Below are 20,190 nucleotides of genomic sequence, written 5' to 3'. Positions count from 1 at the left end.
AAACGATAGTGTTCATTTCACTCACTTTCCCCCTGCCCCCCGTATTCTGGTTTCTGACAGAATACTGTCTGCTTATCAACAAGGAGGCAAACATGTAGAAATATTGTATTGTGATGAACGCAATTCAGTTTTGTTTGTTAGTTTCTCCTCCCCAAGTTTGGAAAAGTGTGGACCAGACCTACAAACTAACTAGAAGGTATACAGTTCTCTAGTAACTGGCAAAGGACTGTCACTGAGATTGGTGGATCTTAGAGATCTGTTCTTTATTGACAGAGAATGCAGCCAGCACATTATATTGAAACAAGTAGGAATTACTTCCATATAATGGTTTGTCTACATTCAAAAGAACATATGACTTTAGGCCTCTTGATCCATCAGACATATTAAAGGAGGCATTACTTTACCTCAGTCAGTTGTCTGTAGTGAAAAAGCCTCCACAGTATATCTCTCACTTAGACGTCTCCACTGGAGACAGTCCATTCCAATGTAGACAATCCATTCCAATGTACAAAAATCAGGGGATTCCACATAGACTTTTCTCATTAGTCATGTGATGCCCCTTTCAAGAGACTTCTTTCTTTTTTTTGTTCTTTAAATGAAAATCAGGTATGCTTTGGGTATATCATTGCAACTTTTCAGTTTGCTATATGGGGAAGGACTGTTTTAGAAAAAGTAGCTTGAAGTTTCCTTGTTCACACGGGACTAACTATTCTCTATATAGTTCTCTGGCCATTTTAAATTAACGTGGTAGATTATAAAACTAAACTTTACTGTTTTGTTTCAAATAAATTGTATTAATGATGTTTGATATTTGGGAATTTCAGAGTTAAAACATTCACTTACTTTGCTGAAAGCCTACTGAAGATTGTCATTGTTTTTAGCTTAACTGTTCAAAAGAGTACAAATTTGGGGCTATATTCAAGAGGGAGGAAGGGAGGGCATTGCCATTCCTCAACACTGGGGGTGCATTTATTTTGTGGTGTTTAAAAAAGTCACAACGGCAGGTAGGAAGGAAGTTGAAGGTCGGAAGAGTTCCCCACTGGGGGGCGGGGGGACAATAAATCGAATGTATAATAATAATAAAAGTGCAAAGTCCTTTTGCACATATGCAGTTAGAATGGTAATCTTTAAATTGTGACATCGAATTGAACAATAGAGATGAAGTGAAAGCAGGAGTTTGATAAGGAGATCCCTGATTAAGAATACACCTTGTTTGACAGTAGCTTTCTTTTGTATCACATGTTCTCTTTTTTAAATGTAATATACATTTATTGTGTTAATAGTGAGGTATTAATAACATTTCCAAGTTTGAAGTGGGTAAATAATTTATGGCCATAAGCTAATTGTATTTATGTTACATGTAAGTAAATGAAATTCAAAAAGTATTAAATTACAGTAACCACCAGGAGGTACTGCATTACTGACTTCATCCATATTGGGAATCATCAGATGCAGGTAACCAGAAGTTATTCTATGGGGTTCAGACTCTATAGCGGGGATTATTAACAGAGCCTTTCTTTTCATTATTTGTGGTATAACTATAACTAATATTTTCTGAAGGGGCAGCCATATCAGTCTAAAACAAATTTTAGACATTAAGCATCAGTATAAAGAACTTTTTAATGAGAATTTAAAATCATCTTTGAATTTTCAGTATTTTTAATGCTTCAGTCCTAATTTTGTCTCAATGTACTTTTGTTTCGTTGAGAAAAATATAGGAACCAAGCGCACTTAGTCCAGAACATTCTGATGTAAAAACTACAGAAATAGTTTTTAATGTGGAAATGGCCTGAACCCAGTGTGGTTTGGCCTGTTAGAAAGGTGGCAGCAATACCTTCAGATCCCAAATGAAACATGGGTGTGCCTTTAGTTACATCACAGGAGAACGGAAAGAGTTCACTGGTCAAATGATAAGAGTATGGTTTCAGAGTTATTCAGTTTTAGACTCACACAATTCAGCTCTATAACACTCAATTTAAAAAGCCTAAGAAAAATGAATCTTGCTGAGATTACAGATGAAGTCCTGCCATTGTTCTGTCTTTCAAAATGTTGAAATGCAGCCATCCAAACACCTTCTAATCCTCCCTCTTTCCCTCACTTCACTAAGCACATTACAGGAGCTTGTGATTTCTTGTAAAATATGAGGTTATATTTTTAGTATCCTACCTGTTGCTTTTGGCCTCCTCCCTTTTCTTTTAATGTCTTCCTTGTTCTTCAGCTGTTGAAATCTGAATTAAATACTCAATGCCTTTAGCCTTAGCAGTGGTTTGAAAAACAATGAAAGCAGGCAAAGGTATAGGAATTATTAAGCCATGTTTACCTTTTATGTAGCTTTGTAATAAAATGTAGTGGGGTTATCATACCTATGTTAGTAACTGACAATATTTTCTTTTACTTTATTGTAGCCCTTTGTTTAAGCAGGACTGCCTTCTAGTTAAATACTGGTGTGCTAAATTTATGTAACATTGAAAACAATTTAGGGCACTAGATAGGGCATTTTGAGCCACTCTGATACCCAAAATAAAAACCACAACAATACAGCAGCTTGTAAATATATGGAAAACCGTGTGTGTGTGTGTGTGTGTGTGTGTTATGCATACATACATACATATTTCAGTGTAGGTGCTAAAATGCAACATAATTTTTCTCTGTAAATGCACTAGCGCTGGCTTCCTTGCTTTTAAATGAAGAGTCAAGATATTTGGTTAGAAAATAAAAACAAATGTACTGATCTCTGCAGACAAAAGAACACACATTAGTACAGTAAATGTGGGTTTTTATTCTTCAGCAATCAGATCATGCTCAAAATATTTCTAAAACAGAATGATTTATTCCCTCTGGCTGTCAAACTAGCCCATCATTCCAAAGGGAACCTTGGACATTTCTAGAACCTCTGGGGACAGTTGTGTTTTGGGTAAGTGGGGGTACAATGATTGGTACTTATTGCTGTCAGGGGAACATCTCTGACCTTCAGTTAATCAAGGGTCAGAAAATCTGGGATGCGCTCTACCGAAATTCATTCCTTAAAGGAGTATGGCGTAAAAAGTTTAATAATCATCTGTCAAGCACCGTTAATTGCCGCTAATTATATTTTCAGCTCCGTAGCTCCTGTTTCAAAATTAATTTGTATGGAAGAAAGAACAGTACTTTTTTTTTACATAGACTTGAAACAATATTATGGCTACAACTCCTCCTGGTATTAGACACATAATACTAAGAAATCACTGAGTTAGAAAAAAACCTCAAGGATGAGCAGTAGCCAAAACAGTTGGGTTGTTTCAAAAAGGGACAGGATATTAATATAATAAACATGATGTTTAAAGAAGGATGGATTTTAAAAAAGCCTTTATTTTTTATTATTAAGCGCATGCACACACTCCTTTGTGTCACCTTTCTGCCTGAGGATGCTGTGTAAGTATGTTGACTGCAGCGAATAAATGACTTTGTAACTAGTTTGACACTGTTTCCCAATAATTATAGCTTGTAAGTCGATGATTTAATTTTTTCAGCTGCCATTGCTCCCAACATGGTTAAAAATAGGGATGTATGAATATTAAGGACATTCAAAACGTTTTCCTCTGAGTTCGGACCAAAGATGATGCTAAAATGAGATTCCAACTATGCATTTGACCAGCTCAGATCCAAAGTCTTACCCTTCCTTATGCACATTTGTGTTATTTTGTTGTTTTGTTTAAAGTTACATATGATTATTCCCAACTCTATGAATCTTTCAAATCAGTATTCTAAAACGTAGAGGCCTTTTGAAAATGAAACGGCACCGTTTTCAGTTTTGCAGACAGGTCAGTGAGGTGGATATTGATCCATCTTTTTCTGGAGCCCCAGTGCGCCAGAAGGTGATACAGTAGAAAGTCCTTGCAAGTCTTCTGAGCCTTCTGTCTAATTTGGCAGAAAAACACAATGTAGGGCAACAAAAGAATGATCTTATGGCGTAAGAAATCTCCATCCCACCCTCCTCCTCCTCCTCCTCCTCCTCCTTCCTCAGTCACAAAAAAGAGGCTTAATTTTTTCAGCTGCACACAATGATTTGATGCTCACTCTTGCATTGAAACAGTTGCTGTCGTAACAGGCAGGAAACAATTTTCTTTTAATTGCTGAAATCATTCGGAAGTGCTTCGTGTGCTGCTTCTGTGCAGCAGATGCTGTGCATTAATTGGCCTGTGTAGGACTGACCCAGGCTTCCTTACAGCAGGCCCAATATTAGGCACAGAGTTTAAATAGCTTATTTATTATTTTGGATAAGCTGGCAAACATGGCATGTTCTTGTATGTGCTGTATTTCATGGTCTGCTGTTCCAATGTCATGAGGGTTTCCAGCCCTGGTAATGTATTAGCAGCAGGTAAGCTCTAAATAACATCCATCAGGAGCCGTTTTTTCCTTTCCTTCCCCCCCCCCCCTCCAGATATACCAATGACTGATGAACCTGTCTTTTGTATGAATGTTTAGCACAGTAGAAAGCCATATGCCACTGGCACAGTTTCCTGTGCATTCCTTCCAGTGGCTAGAGAGTAACGGGGTGGGGGGGATTCTCTTGCATTTGCATCCTGTCATTTATGAACAGTTTGCATTTTCCAAAATAGCTCCAGATTTTGTGAGTGTGTGTGTGTCTCATTGAAGCTGCAAAATGTGGGGTTTGGGGTTACATAAAGGCAATTTGACTTTTTCTTATTGTGTTTTTTAGGCAGGATATTAGAGCTTGTCCTTAATAGGAAATCTTGTTTTGTAACTCCCCGTCTGTTCTAAACAGACCTCACCCCATTAGAAGGTCCTCCCTTGTGTGGGAGGACCACAGCTGTTACCGTAAATCTCATCCAGTAACTGTATAACCCCCCATTTTGTGGTTCTGAAGGATGAAATTGAGAAATGGAATACGGTGCACTCATCCTTTACCTCTCCAATTTTAGACCCTTGCACATCATTTTCATGCTTTTATTCCAAATCAAACTACATTAGTGAGCAACACCGCCCTCTGCTCAATGTGTAGCATCAAAGACCCCTTTTTACATTGCTGACATTTTATTTCTTTCTTAAAGGGTGGGTGACTTCGTCCCCTTCTCTCAGAATCTTGGCTGCTGCTTCAAGGTTTGGTGGCTGATTCAAAAGACAGAAAAGATAAAGTATTTTAGAATGGAATTTCCATAAAGCAAGCAGAGCCATAGCTTAAATGTTAAAAAAGGAAAATAAAAAGCATACAGTATGACTTAAGAGGTTTTCATTTCCTTAAATCTTTCTGAAAGAAGTGGATCTATCTCATTATGGTGAAGTATTGGGGCTTTAATAGAAATAAATGGATGAAATCATTAGCACAACAAAGCAAACTATAAGCTTGAAGATAAAAGTCTCTGGGGAAAGAGTCCTCTGAAAATAAATAGGACTTGATAGATTTCCATATCATTTATAACTTCCCTTAATTACACTTGGAAGACTTGCCAGTAAAACTGGAAAATTGGCAGCCTATATCCATTATAGCAATTTTGCCGACCATGGCAAGCAGCTGGCTTTACTGGATTTTATTTCCCATCACTCACAATTAATCATCAGCTGAAACTCTTCAGAACATAGCAATACTGTGTGACATTTGGGCCTCCTTAAAATGCTAAAATCTGCTGAGTAAATGGGCCGAGGTTTCTTTCCTTCAAGCTAACTCATTTTGGTGCGAGGCGGACTGCTGCTTAATGAATGCCACTTTGATAATCAGATGCGAATGTGAACCTTGACCTGGTGTCAAAGCAGAGGATGCAGCAAGCTGGGCAAAAGATGCGAGAGTCAGATCTACAAACTTTACACCAATTAGACAGAGTGGAGAAATACATCAGTGCCGACTGGGTTTATCGGAAAGACTTGCAGGGCTTGTGACTGTCTTGCAAGCCTAACGTTGAAGATACTCTGTCACAATAATTAAGTCTTGATGACTCACAAAAGTAGTATGGGAGTGGGCTAGGTTCACAAAAATCTGTCTGAAGCCTTTTTTCCTTGAACCTCTAAATGTCTGTAGAAAAACCATTAGCAATCTTTTATTGTTATTTTTTGGGCAGAAACTTGTGTTCTTCCAGTTTCCAGTAACTATTTGTTCAGGAAGCATTGCCATATTTTAATCCTTTTTGCATAACCTTCAAGGCTGTACAAATCCTCAGTTACTGCATTTACCCACATTTTGTTTTCAGTTTCTATAATGAAAAGATAATGCTTTAAAAATGGAATTTGAAGAACTTTGATTCAAGAAGCCATTGAATGTCTGATGTTATTATTCATTTTTAGAATGAAATATTTAGAATACATTATAAATATTATTTTTCACATTTAGCTTTAATCCCAGGACTTTCAATTCTGTTTCTTCCAAATAAAAACATATATTTGAAACACAATTTGCATTTTCTTTTGAGTTTTTTAATTTGCCTTTTTTAGACATCAGAGAATTTAAGGCTGAAATTGATATCAGTGAATAAGAATTTTGGGGATTATACTTAATACTCTCCTTTCCCCATTTCAGACCTTCATTAAAACCACAATTGATATATAGAGATACATTTTAATCAGAAGTGAAATTAATTGATATAAACTATACCATAGTCTATGATTTGTATATACGTGTACTTTTTCGCCTGCTCGGTATCTTTGAAAAAGTTACTGGGTTTTTAAAAGCTGAACTTAATCCTTAAATGAGGAAAGAGGATATTTTAGAGATCTCTTAAGATATTCATTTTCCGGCTTAAATAATACAGGCAGGCAAAATGATACACACAATTATGCAGTGAAAGAAACTGAACAAAGCCCTAGAGAATGAATGAAATAGGAAATTGTGAGATATTGGGGACTAATTTTAGGATTTGCTGTTTTGCAACACAGTAGGAAGAAAAGACTACAAAGGATTGACATAAAGAACAATTATTAAATGTGGTCGCTTTAAGTGACACTTTCCACTAAAGCCATTTTAAACAAATTAGCTATTATTAGAAGTAAAGCCACAGTGTTTAAACATTGGGTATCTATGGAAATAGTTTTTTCCCCCCCTTAAGGTAGACAGTTAAATTTATCTCCAAAGACTTTCAACTATTATTTGCCCTTTTTTCAAATACAGCTTTCTTTTGAAATTCTTCTTTATTTGAGAACTCCACTACAAAATTCAGAAAAGCTCAGTTTTAAAGGACAACTGAGCTTTGATATATACAAATAAGACTGCCTTAAAATATAAAAGAAATAAATTTGTTCCTATCTTTACCCATAGCATAATACTCTCATGGAATAGAGGGTGTTAATTCAGTGGGAAGATCTGTATGATTTGTCCTGCCCATATATTTATGTAATTCACACAGAGCTTTCAACCTTAAAGAAGAAAAGCATGCCTATATTTCCAGGGGAGATGGCTTATGGTGTAATATTCTGGCTTGGAAAACACATTGATTGGTCCTATTCAGAGGTCAATTTAATGTATAACCAATTTTCTGTTAGAGTATCATGTTCATGTAGACCATTGTGTATCTATGTTAGAGTATCATGTTCATGTAAATCATTGTGTAAGTACCACCAATATGTGGTAAACATTGGTGTTTCTGTTTGTTTATATTTGACAAAAGGTTCTGATGGCTTCCCAAGTCATGTATGTGGTGAAATCTGTGTATATCACACATCAGAGTATAGATGAAAAGATGGGAGGCAAGGAAATGAATGGGAGGAGCATGACCTGTTGCGTATAAAGCCTTGTGGCTCATATATTATTCTCAAAGAGCTTAGTAAACTTGTAGATGGAATTTATAAAGTGCTTTTTGTAAGTAAAACAAACAGTGGGAAAATCCTAAATGTTAACCTTTACCCATGTGGAACAATTCTAGTGCAGCATCTTCTTAACTGGTAGATATAGCTGAAGCCTTCTAGGCCACATCACTTCGCTTACAAACTAATATAGATGGGAAACTAATGTCACAGAAGTAACATGACTAAATGCCCATGCCATTGTGTAAGCAAATGCATAATTCTAGACCAGAAAATGGCAGTTTTTAAAAAAAATCTCTTACATTGTGGTGAATATTTCACTTTTTGTACCATAAATTGATTTTAAGTATGAGAGGAATATTATTTATTAATATATTTCAATGTCTTTTTCTTTGAAAAGAATTAGAACTGTAAATGTAAATTTCAAACACAATTGAAAAATGCAGTATCATAGCAGAACAACTGCAGATTATATATATAAAATGTGTAAATGGAAAGAAGGTACAAAAACAATAAGAAACCTGCTTCAAAGATATAAACAATTTAGAGAAATTTCACTAATTCGTACCTTTCTCCCTGATGTTTTAGACTGCTACATGCAGGGGAAACATTAAGTAGTATAAGCCCACACATTCACATAAGTATATAATTTGATATAGTGCAGCTCTGAATTTGATTGCCTGACTTTGTGTAATATCTAAGTAATTTCAGTATTGAATGCCTTATATTCAGAGCTTATATTAAGGTTAATTTTCTCTACAATGTACAATTTTGTAATTAGAATTTTATCTAATAGGCTATAGATGGTGGTTCTTCTGTACCATTTGTTTCCTATATATATATGGCTGGGTAGGAAGTGATTGTATTTTGACTTCTACTAATTTAAATCAGTAAGAATTTAGTCATGATTTACTTATTCATTTCAATGAATTTGCTTTAAACATGACTAAACAAAACAGGCATTAAAAATGTGCAGGGAGGCTGATTTCTTATAACCCTAGCCCTGTTAATTCACCTGGTATCTCAGACCGCTTGACAGAAGCATCTTAAACCATTGCTGTCGGAGGTTTGGGAACAGGATTACAAAATCTCCAAAGCAAACGGGAATGCTCTTTTGCTTTATATTCTCTCTTTCCGTTCCCCATCCCCCAAACCACTTCAGAATCTTGCTGGTCCAGAGTGGTCATCATGGTGCATATTGACTTCTTCAGAAGCACTTGCTTTCAAAGAGAATGTTAGAGAAAAAGATACCATTTGTCAGTAATGATATGTCATCATTCTAAGGAAACTGTGTGTCCAGTCTCATCCATAGCTGCATGTTTATCTGGTAGATGGAATTGCATTAGAGTTCATGGTGCTGCGTGTTGGATCACGAGCTGTCTTGCTTCCCTCTGCTAGCAGGGTTCAGATGGGTAGAGTGGGAAACGACTACATTGCTTTGAACAAGTACAAAACTACGTGTTGTTATTTTGGGTTCTTACTGCTTTCCTTTTCCTCTAAACGTGGGAGCTTTTTTGGTGGCCATTTGTGTGGTATAACAAAATTAGCTTCAAAAATAAGGGGATTTAGTATTGAGAAATGCTGTTTGTTTTTTTTTAAAATCTAACTTCTGTAAATTTGTTTTAACAGTGCAATTCTAGTTTGCTAAGTATGGGAGGAACAAGATGTGCCTCTCATCGGGAACTGTATATATATTTTCCAGTTTTTTCCTCACCACCAGAAGTAGTTGAAATATGGCCTCACCTAATATTATCTAACCTAACCTTTCTCAATCTTTTTACCCTGGAGGACCCCTTGAAATGATTTTCACATCTCAGGGAACCCCTATATAAAAATTATTATATCTACAGCTCATGAAGTTAAAAAAAAGTGTGTGTGTGTATGTGTGTGTGTGTGTGTGTGTGTGTGTATAATATATATATATATATATATATATATATATATATATTTAAAAATCACAATATCACACAGAGCCCTAGCATAATGTATGTTTGTTTTCCCAAGCATTTGTAGGGCAACAACTGCACCGTGACTAAACTGATTTTTAATTAAATGTTGCATTGGTATATTTTAGTTTTGATAAATGTCTGTTACATGAATTGCTTTATTTTTATTCTTACTGTGCTCTGATTCTAGAGGGTTTTTAATTTTGATTTTTTCCCATGCACTGCTCTGGACTTTGCTGGGAATAAGAAGTGAATGAATTAGGGAGTTTGCTCTTATTCTTGCTTATAAACAGAAGTTCACGTATATCAGCTCCAGAATATGCATCTTTCCATTGCTTCGATGTCACTGTGGAATGCATACCTAACCTTGGTTGTGGTCAGGATCTATATTTGTCTTATTGTGTGAAGTTTATGCTTATTGCTTATTTATATTTGTTGGGTTTTGTGAAATGGTGGCTTGGTTCCTTGCAAAATGGCTTGCGAGGATGTTAAAGAACGTTAAATAAAAATAAATGTTATTGAACAAATAAACAAGCAAACTTCAGTGATCATTCCCACAAGGCAGTTGAAGCAAAAGGGCCAAGGGAGATGGGGAAGGAAAGAGTCCACCGAGCAGGCTTTCCTTCTCAGGCCCATTCTTGGCAGAACAGAGATAAAGGAACAAGATGTGGACCACTTCTGGATGGGGTTTGTTTTTTTTTGCTGTTATTGGCTCTGACAGATTAGTTTGCCAGGTCCAAGGCTGCTGTGGGTTACCCATTTCCAGTGGTGTTTCTTGTTAATTAAAGTACACTGGAGAGAAAGCTTCCTCTATTTTATCCCATCATAACCCAGTAGCTCCTTTTACTGTTACCACCACTGGAAGAGCCATGATAGTGTTGGTCACAAGAGGATCTCTATCTCACTCTCAAAAGTAGCATCCTGTAATCCCTACCTCAACCCAAGCACCCTTCCAGGTGCAACAGAATACAGTCCTAATATCAATAATTAAGTATCTGAAGGATATTTTACTCATTATTCAATCAATACATCATTTTATGATAATATCAGGATGTGGGTCCTGGGGATTAGATAGGAAAAATCTGTGAAAAGCATATAAAAAGTTATTTTAATGAATGTCTTTATTAATTTTCTGAAAGAATGAAACAGCTTAATGGTATTTTTTCTTTGATTTTTATTTTTTAACATCAGTGCCATCTATTGCTTTTACCAGGTTGCAGAAGGTCAGGAAATTTGCGTGATTGAAGCTATGAAAATGCAGAACAGTTTGGTTGCTGCTAAAACTGGCAAGGTATGTCTAGTTACACTCCAGTGTCTTATAATACTTGACAGGCTGAACATACAATTATTTAAAGAAAGCAAAGTATTACTCAGGAATCTTAAAAATCTGGCATTAGTATTTAATCACAGGGCATTCATTATACTGAACCTGTAGTGATATACAAGGCCTTGGATTACCAAAATGTTTTGTCTTGGCTGCAACACTTTTCATCCAGATTTAGTCCTAGCCACAATCTACAATAATTTGGTTAAGAACTTATATATTGGAGCAAAGTTTTAGAAATCATTGTAAATGCTTTCGTAATTTTACAATTTGACCAAGCTATTCTTGTTTATGCAATCAGTTTTCCCCAGTATATCAGACAGATATCTCACAGAATGGGGCCTAATAACTGTGAATGTTGTTAACCATAATCTCCTGCCCTTTTCTGTGCCAAATTTTCAAAGTGGCTTGTCCCAATAAGTAAACATCACATTTTTTAGACTGTAGTGATACTACAAAGTATTTAAAGATATAATCTCTGCTCTTCCAAAAAGGTATATTTTTATGATAATAAACAGGGGATTGATCTATACAAGTGCCTGTTTCCAGGGCTGTTGCGAGTGAGTGAGTGAGTGAGTGAGTGAGTGTGTGTGTGTGTGTGAGAGAAAGCGAGAGAGAGATAGTTAGTCACCTAGTGGAGAAACTACAGAAGGGTGTGGAGATTAAGGATAAGACTCAGCTACTGAAAAATACAAGGGCCTGACTCCATTTGAAGCCCTCCAGACTGCTAAACAAAGGCTCACAGCTCTGACTGCCACGCTAAGGAGATACACTAGAGAAGCAAAGGCCAAGAAGATAAATGCCCTGTTCTCCAAAGAACCATCCAAGGTGTACTCCCAGCTGCAGTGCAACCACACAGTAACAGTAGAGCCACCAACAGCAGAAATTGAACAATACTGGAAAAACATATGGGAGACAGAGAAGACACATAACACCAGTGCAAAGTGACTGCAGGATCTGAGAGCAGACCACAGCAATCTCCCAGAACAGGAACCAGTCACCTTCACAGTAGTAGACATCCAACAGCAGATCAAGAACATGAAGAGCTGGACAGCACCTGGCCCAGACATGATCCACACCTACTGGCTAAAGAAACTAACAGCAGTGCATGAATGCCTAGCAGCACAGATGATAGAGCAGTTGCCCGAGACTCAAGGTCTAGATAGACCAATCTGAGCACAGCCTAGATTGACTACAGGAAAACCTATGACTCAGTGCCACACACATGGACCTGTGAATGCCTGGCGCTATACAAAGTCGACAGGACACTAAGGACCTTCCTCAAGAACTCAGTGGGACTGTGGAAGATAACACTGGAAATCAACTCAAGACAGTTTGCACAAATGGCCATCAAGTGTGGCATATACCAAGGTGATGCACTGCCCCCGCTGCTGTTCTGCATAGGTTTGAACCCCCTCAGCCAGATAATCACAAGGACTGGATACAGGTACAAGTTCAAGAGTGGAACTACCACTGTATGCTAAGAGTGAACAAGACATCACCTCACTGATCCACCTGACATGGATCTACAGTGAGGATGTTGGGATGTCATTCAGACTGGAGAAATGTGGCTGGATGGTAGTAAAGAGAGGAAGGTAGTTAAGGCTGATGGGGTGGAACCAACAGTGGGCCACATAACAGACATAAAGACCAGCTACAAGTACCTTGGTATCCCGCAGTCACATGGGAACCACAACCGCAAGGAAGACAGCAACATCCAAGTACCACCAAAGGATAAGACAGGTCCTGAAGAGCCAGCTCAATGGGAAGAATAAGATCCACGCCATCAACACATAACGCTCTGCCAGTCATCAGATACCCTGCCGATATAGTGAGCTGGCCAAGGGAGGACATGGAGGCTGGTGATATGAAGACCTGGGAGCTCCTCACAATGTACAGAGGTTTCCATCCCAAGTGCAACGCCCAGAGACTGTACACCAGCCAGATGGCGGGCGGGGTCTGGTGAGTGTCAAAGCCACTGCCTGGATGAAACCCAGAGCATCCAGGAGTACATCAGCAAGATGGCACCCAAAGATGAGCTGCTGAGAGAATGCCTGAGGCAGCAGCAGACATGGGAGGAAGTTCAAGCAGAGGAAGTGCCATGGCAAGACAAGACCCTGCATGGGATGTAACTTCGACAGATAGCTGAGGTGGTTGACATTGGGAAATCCTACCAGTGGCTGAAAAGGGCTGAACTAAAAGACACACCGAGGCACTGATCATAGCAGCACAAGAACAGGCACTAAGCACCAGATCCATAGAAGCAGGGCTCTACCACACTAGACAGGACCCAAGCTGCAGATGGGGCAGAGAGGCCTCAGAGACAGTCCAAGACATAGTGGCAGGGTGCAAGATGCAGGCAGGAACAGTGTATTTTATTTGTTTGTGCTAGAATTATGTCCTGTCTTTGGTTCATGAGCTCAAAAATGTTTACGTTCATTCAGAAATTGAAATGAATGTTTAAGATATGTTTAAGATGTGAGATGGCAGCTATGTAAATCAGTCTAATAAATAACAAAGATAGCAGAAGAATTATGTAAACTCAAGTACTGCTGTGAGTGTAGAAATGCAACAACAACCAAACCCAAGAAGAGATGGAAGAGGCCATATGGGCTACCCCATGTAGCTTCTTGCATCCTGCTTTCTACATAGTGGTTTAAATGATCAGAAATATATAGTGTTAAACAACAAACCTTCATTTATTGATGCAGTGTTTGGATAGAAATGAAAACATACAAAGTGTAGGCAACTTGTCTAAAAATTTTCCAAAATGCACTTTTAGGTATCAGTTGTTTCATGTATGCTTACATATTTTAAATGGGAATCCACTATCTATGAGCTTAAGGCAGGGGTTCTCAAACTACGGCCTACAGGCTGGATACGGCCCGCCGGGGTCATTTATCTGGCCCGCCCGCCTGATTGGCCGCCACTGCTGTCTGTCAGAAGCGGAAGTGTCGGGGCTGTGTCAGGAGCTGCAGGTGATGCATGAGGAGGGAGATCGCAGAGCTGGACTATTCTACATGACAGGTATGCCGGGTCCGGTGGCTCTCCTCCTCTCCTCATACTCCGCGGGAGGGACCCTCATGTTTTTTTCAAACTATAGTCCACCCCCCCAACATTCTGAGGGACCGTGAACTGGCCCCCTGTTTAAAAAGTTTGAGGACCCCTGGCTTAAGGTATGCAAACTATTTGCAAGAGCACTTTTATTCAGGGGAATGCCATGAGTGACGCCCTCCTCCGAATCTGTTCCCTGAGGAACCGAGGCTGTCGCTTCTTCACAAAGGCTCACTTCAACCCCTTCAAGGGGCTTTTTGGTTGTTTACATACAAACACCCACACCTACACACAAGGATATGCACATATTTATATACAGAAGACACTTTGGCCAGGTGGGGTAATTAGACAGAGCCACTCCCAATCGCTGACAGAGTCTATTCTGTAAGTATAACTAACTGCAACTTTGAAATAAAAATGTGTTTAGAATGAGTTTATTTCTTTGTGCTGCAGGTGAAAGTGGTACACTGCAAAGTTGGTGATACTGTTGGGGAAGGAGATGAACTTGTGGAATTGGAATAAATCATTTCTTTTTAATCTCACCACCGTTGGAGTAGCATATTTTATGGTCAACCACAAATTAAAATGAGTGTTTATGAAAGCAAAAGAATTATGTAGACTCAAGTACTGCTATACCTTTTTACAAAATAACAAAACAAAAATGCAGCAATTGCATAAGATGCAGAGGCCATATCTGTGCAATCTAAATTAACTTTTCCCTGAATCTCAGACTTCACTCCTTTATAAATACTTGTATATATGAAATTTGTAATTCTTTTCATTAAATCTATTTACATGAACAAAATCAATAAAGTCAACATTTTGACATGTAAACTGTGTGTGGTGTCTAAAGTTTTTAAGATGGGCGGTATGTATATATTGGAGATTAAGAATATTTTTCGACAATTTGACAGAGCAGCTTGAGTTTAAAAGTTATATATTTAAGATTTTCGTACACAGTTTGAACTTTTATGTAATGTGCTTGACTGTAGAGGAACTTCATTGTTGGCATTATGACATTAGCTGACAGACCTTCTGTTCTATCCAACAAAGGTAAAAATTCAGCTATAAGAGCCTTTCACATGTTACCAGATTCCTACATGCAGATGAAGAATGCAGATGAAGTTTTTGATCGGGTAGCTTATCAGAGAACAATTAAGGCAGCCGATGAAGGAGCAGCATACCACATTCCTCCTTTCTCACTATATAACATTATTATGCAAATGAGTAAAGGTAGGTTAGAAATACAACAAACACTGTTTATGCTTAAATTGAATATTTTATTCATGTATAGATTTATTTTAGCTCTTGTGAATTTGCTACATTTAAGAAAGTCTAGATTTAATTTAAACAGAAGAGCCTACATTTTTCAGGTCTTCTATAACTCTATAATAGTGTGATCTTTTAATTTCAAAATCCGTAATTTCTAAAAAGTTTGTACAAGTTATCTTGTTATTTGAAACCAACAGTGATATAAGAATTTTATCAAATTTTAAATCACCAATACTATACAGTTAACAATAATTTTATTTAAGAAGTTTCATATTCTTAAGAAAAGCAGAATGATGTACATATTGAATTACATATTGCAAGAAGTGAGTGGGAAAAAAGACAGTGGAAATGGGTACACCGATACAGAAAGGTTATACATTGATGGTAAAAATGCAAGAATATTGATGATTCAGAACTCCCAACCAACAATAAGCAATACAGTCTTAAGTAGCAGAAGATAACATTGGGAGGCAATTTATATATACTAAAATCAATAACTGAATAGAAATCTACATTAACCAGAAATTGGCCCTAAGAAATGAAAAAATATATCAGTATCACTTTTCTCTCCCCTTCCAATATTGTGTTCGTGTGTCACATTTTTGGGAGGTGATATGACTACCTATTGGTAGTATTTTAACATAATTTAAATTAAAGAAATGCTCTGTTTAACCATAGCGAAACAATGCTTCATATCATGAGTCTTGGTATTCATATCATGCTTTCATCATCCTGTTCACTTGGAAGTTATTGAAAAACAGACAGCTGGACCCTGAGGGCATCTCTTTGTTGTTTGATGGATATTTTTTTTCCTCCAGGTCCATTTTTGGTTGATGTGGAAGTTGTACATGTGCGCGCACACACACAAATAGTCTTCTTGATGAAGTTTAAAACTGAAGCATAGTAAAATAAGTAAAGTCAACTATATTCTGATGAAATAAGATAGTACCTCATTTCAGCATAAAATACTAAAGGTTTTTTTCAGCACCTTGGTAGATGTTCATATTATTAGCCTGAAGCATTGTTTGATTTTCTGCTTCTATTCTCTGCTTTCTCGTAACACGTATGAAAGATTATGCTTCCCAAAGGAGTCATAGTTATCATAGTAAGGGAGATGCATCCACTCTGGCTGATAAGTAGTGGTGCTATACACATAACATTCCAGAATGTTGTTAATCGCTGATTTCCCTTCAGACGTGCTACTTTTACTTTCCCACTCAAGTACCTCAACTCTCACCGGAGTACGCTGATACATGTTCGGGCATCCTTCAAATTCATCAAGGAATTGCAACATCTGATGATCAACAAAATATATTTCTCCAGTGACACGGTGCCCCTTTCCTGGATTATTCAGCAAATAAGGAATATTATATTTCCCTGCAATAACTAGTGGGTATTTCTCCACTGTGAGCCCTCTGCCCTCAAACTTGGATGTCCCATGAACACCATTAATCATGTGTTGGTAGTTTGGCTGGCCTTTCTTTAGGGTTCCATAGATGAAGACCCGGGCCATTCTTCCGATTGAAGGAGCTGAAAGAAAGCAAGAAAACATTGTTTGCATGTTGTATTAGCAGTCTTTTTAAATCTCACTCTTTCAGCAATCAATACGCTTGCTTAAAACAAGGCAACAGTATAAACTGCTATTTCTCACATTCTTGTAAAAATTTGCAAAAAATTATGATCACAGTGAAAGTAAGGAGTAGTTGATTATCGTTACGGGTATTAGATAACTTCCTAGTCATAACACATTAGTTCGTTCATAAAGTTCTATTTGCTGCATGAAAAACTTTTATGAATTGGGCTAAGCAGTCATGTTCATGATTCCAGTGCCCTCTGCAGCCACGACCCGAACTAAATAAAGATCACTTCTCTCTCCATGCAGTCGGGTAATTGTGCCCAGTTGTACAGAGAACAGTATATCACTTTCCTCCAAAGAAGCCATTTATTACCAACAATTATTACAGATCTTTAGATTACTAGCCTCTAAAAAGATATCCTCACTGAAAGAATATTGACATCTCAGAAAAGATCAAGACAATTTCAGGTACTTATTCCCACAGAACAATAATTTTGCCTTTATATAATTAAATAGAACAAAGGGAAAAATAGAAAAAGAAATAAAAAGAAAAAAAGAGCAAAATAACAAAAAATGCCTATATAAGGGTTTCCCATACCTGTATATAAAGTTCTGCTGAACAGTTTCAATGAAGAACGAACTATCTCATTGTAATCCTCCATACATAATTTATGCAGCTTGCTCAGAGCTTGCAAGTCATATCAGATCTTCAGTCCACTGACTAACTGGGGCCATAAATTTCTTTTCGTGTTGAAGGACTAAGGGGAAGATAGACGCACGGTTAACTGTCTTTCTCTATGCTAGAAAATATATAGAGTAACAGTTCCACATACTTTCATACAGAGAAGGTTAAGAGGGAGGGTGGCTAATAAAGAGATGTAACTAACATCTGGTGGCCTCTTGAGGTGCATTTCATCCTTAAGTGGAACAAGTTCTCTAATACTTCTAATAAAGAATACAAAATGTATTTTGTATAATACTGAACAATACTGTTACCCAGTTCAGCCATTGAGACTATTTTTCAGTGAACTCAACAAGCCAGATTGTTTTTAAAAGAGAAGAAAATGCCACTAAAAAAAAAATAGGGGGTTGACTTTCATCTTCTGTCTCTGTGTATTATATTCTACCTTTTGAAACAGCTTTTCTAGAACAAAGGAAAAAAACCCCTTATATTTAATAAAGTCACAAGATTGATCCCCACACCCAGAAACATCTCTCTCTTCCCAATGGTTTTAACTAAAGCTCAATATACCTGATGCTTTCAAGATTTTGCTCTGACAAAAATTGCCCAGGAAAGACCATTTCTGTTTTTGCTAGCACGATCATGTAATCTTTAATTATCAGATGCAGAACAGCCTTTCTTAGGCTGGTGCCCTCTAGGTATACTAGACTGCAACCCATCCCATCACCCCAGATGGAGGTGATAACCGTAATGATTATTCAACCCATCTGGAGGGTAGTAGGTCAGGAAAAGGTAATGATGATACTTTAAAAGGTGGGCAGAACACCTGAACCTGAGTTTAGACAGCGAGAGAAGCTTAATTATACATCAACCTAATGCTTCTTCCAAAATCTCTTTTGTTCCAATTCATTTGTCAGAACATGTGTTGTGCATTTGTAATTGCCTGTACTAAAACTGGCCTTTAACAGTCCAAATGGCTTACAGGTGAAGCAGCAAAATGAACAAATAACCAAACCCACAAAAATATATATTTTAAAAAATCCAGCCTCAGTCTCTGGAGCTCCATCTTTCCTCCTAGTGAAAAACTTGGTTTGTGTGCACTTATGTATGGGTTCAGGGCATGGGGGAAGGTTATGCACTGGTGTTGGGAAGGTGTTTGTATACATATGCCAGTTTATGTCCGTGTACCTGTGGGAGATTTGTTTGTGAATCTATCCAGGTTGGTTGGCATGGAGTTTGCCCTAGTCCTGGATGTACTCTCAGGCCAAAAGTTAACTTATTTTTTGGCCCTTTCAGTGAATTCTTGGCACCTTTCAGGCTACAATTATCAAAATTCCTTAGGAAATCATGTGGTAATTAGTGCTCTGTTAAGACTGTAGAATAGACTGGTTATCAGTGCAAGGCCTGAGTAGACAATGACAAAGCCAAAGTAAGAAACAGCAAAGCCAAACCACAACTGCCTCTGATAAGGGACTGCTCAACCTCCACACAGACTTTTTATTCATTTTTTTTCCTCTCAAATTTTGCCTCAGTCTGGAAGTTACTAACATAGTATGAAAGTGTCAACCCTGTGTTCCCTAGTTCAACTTCTACCTCAGCCACGAAGTTCCACTAGTTGAAAGCCAATGCAACACAATGATGGTGCCACCCTTTCAAAATGCTATAATGATTTGTTCTGCTATTTCATAAACATTTAGTTCATACATATTTATCCTTCATGATAGGAAATGGTTCAGGGCTGTCATATTCTTCCACAAGGATAAGAATTTAATGATGGTTGCTCTGGCTCCCTTATGGAACAGAAATATCATTACTTTCCAGATTGTGTTTTGAGTAAGAAATGCAGGCCCTTCAGGAAGAAATTTGGCCCACTGAGGGTTGAAAAAGAATCAGAGTTACACATGTAGTTAATTCCCATTAGGGGATTAGGGTACTCGTGTTCACTTTGAATTCTAAAAAGTAAATTGTAAAACAATTGTTCACAATCAAGAGGTTACTTGCCAAAGTTGGTAAGTATAAAAAGGAAATTGAAAATGTATATTAAAATCTTCATAGCAAGTATCCATCTGCAAAAGATATACTTTATTTACATTATGCAATTTCTTCATTGGGGACATGCATCTATGTTTTAACAAAAGAGAATGCCCCCCCCCCCAAAAAAAGCAAGCATAAAAATGCTCCTTCATCTTCATATATCAAAGAGAGTTGAAGCTCTGGTTATTTTGTTACAAAATTGATTCTGAGAGGCAAAAAAAAAAAAAAAAAAGTCTCCAAGGCTTTGCTTAAAATATGGGAATATAGTTTGCCTTTTAGATCCTGGTTATTGGCAGGCTATTTCATAGCAAGAAATAGCCAGTGAGGAAATTAAAATCTAAAATATGACCAATGTTTGTCCTTCAGAAACTTGTTCAGCCTCCCCACTCACCCTAGCTGTTTTGAAGACTGAAACCTAGCATACAAGATGGATAAGCCTGGGTTACACACAGCCACAGCCAGACTGCTCAGCTCCTCCCGGCCTGCCATTCTTGAAACGTTCAGAATCAGACCAGCAGTCTGAGGTAGCAGTGGCAGGAAACAACTTTGTGAAGTATGCCACTGGTTAAGAGGA

At 37.6% G+C, this 20,190-nt stretch overlaps 2 protein-coding genes across 9 annotated transcripts in view; one reads left to right on the top strand and one right to left on the bottom strand.

Moving 5' to 3' along the window:
• PCCA (propionyl-CoA carboxylase subunit alpha) overlaps positions 1-15,217 on the top strand; it is a 279,110-nt gene extending 263,893 nt beyond the window's left edge. For 2 of the 3 annotated variants that reach the window (XM_088136491.1, XM_088136493.1), the window contains 2 exons: positions 10,888-10,965; positions 14,506-14,887. In XM_088136491.1, coding sequence (XP_087992617.1) covers positions 10,888-10,965; positions 14,506-14,574 — 147 coding nt within the window. In that variant the 3' untranslated portion in view covers positions 14,575-14,887. Of the gene's footprint in view, positions 1-10,887; positions 10,966-14,505; positions 14,888-15,105 lie in introns of those variants that run through there. The other variant, XM_088136492.1, reaches the window with a different exon arrangement.
• A 98-nt stretch (positions 15,218-15,315) lies between these two features.
• The window catches only part of LOC103053836 (transmembrane O-mannosyltransferase targeting cadherins 4), a 75,665-nt gene continuing 70,790 nt past the window's right edge, over positions 15,316-20,190 (bottom strand). For 3 of the 6 annotated variants that reach the window (XM_025165045.2, XM_025165047.2, XM_025165046.2), the window contains 2 exons: positions 17,499-17,658; positions 15,316-16,854 (listed from right to left, as the gene is read on the bottom strand). In XM_025165045.2, the coding sequence (XP_025020813.1) occupies positions 16,364-16,854; positions 17,499-17,562 (555 nt within the window). In that variant the 5' untranslated portion in view covers positions 17,563-17,658 and the 3' untranslated portion in view covers positions 15,316-16,363. The remainder of the gene's footprint in view (positions 16,855-17,498; positions 17,659-20,190) is intronic. The other 3 variants (XM_088136490.1, XM_025165048.2, XM_007425649.4) reach the window with 1 other exon arrangement.

Source organism: Python bivittatus, unplaced genomic scaffold (genome assembly GCF_059951505.1).
Source record: "Python bivittatus isolate LINGU-HERP-01145 unplaced genomic scaffold, Pbiv_v1 ctg000060_np1212, whole genome shotgun sequence".
Classification (NCBI taxonomy): domain Eukaryota; kingdom Metazoa; phylum Chordata; class Lepidosauria; order Squamata; family Pythonidae; genus Python; species Python bivittatus.
The sequence above is the reverse complement of the archived record's forward strand: the minus strand, read 5'-3'. Positions and strand labels throughout refer to the sequence as shown.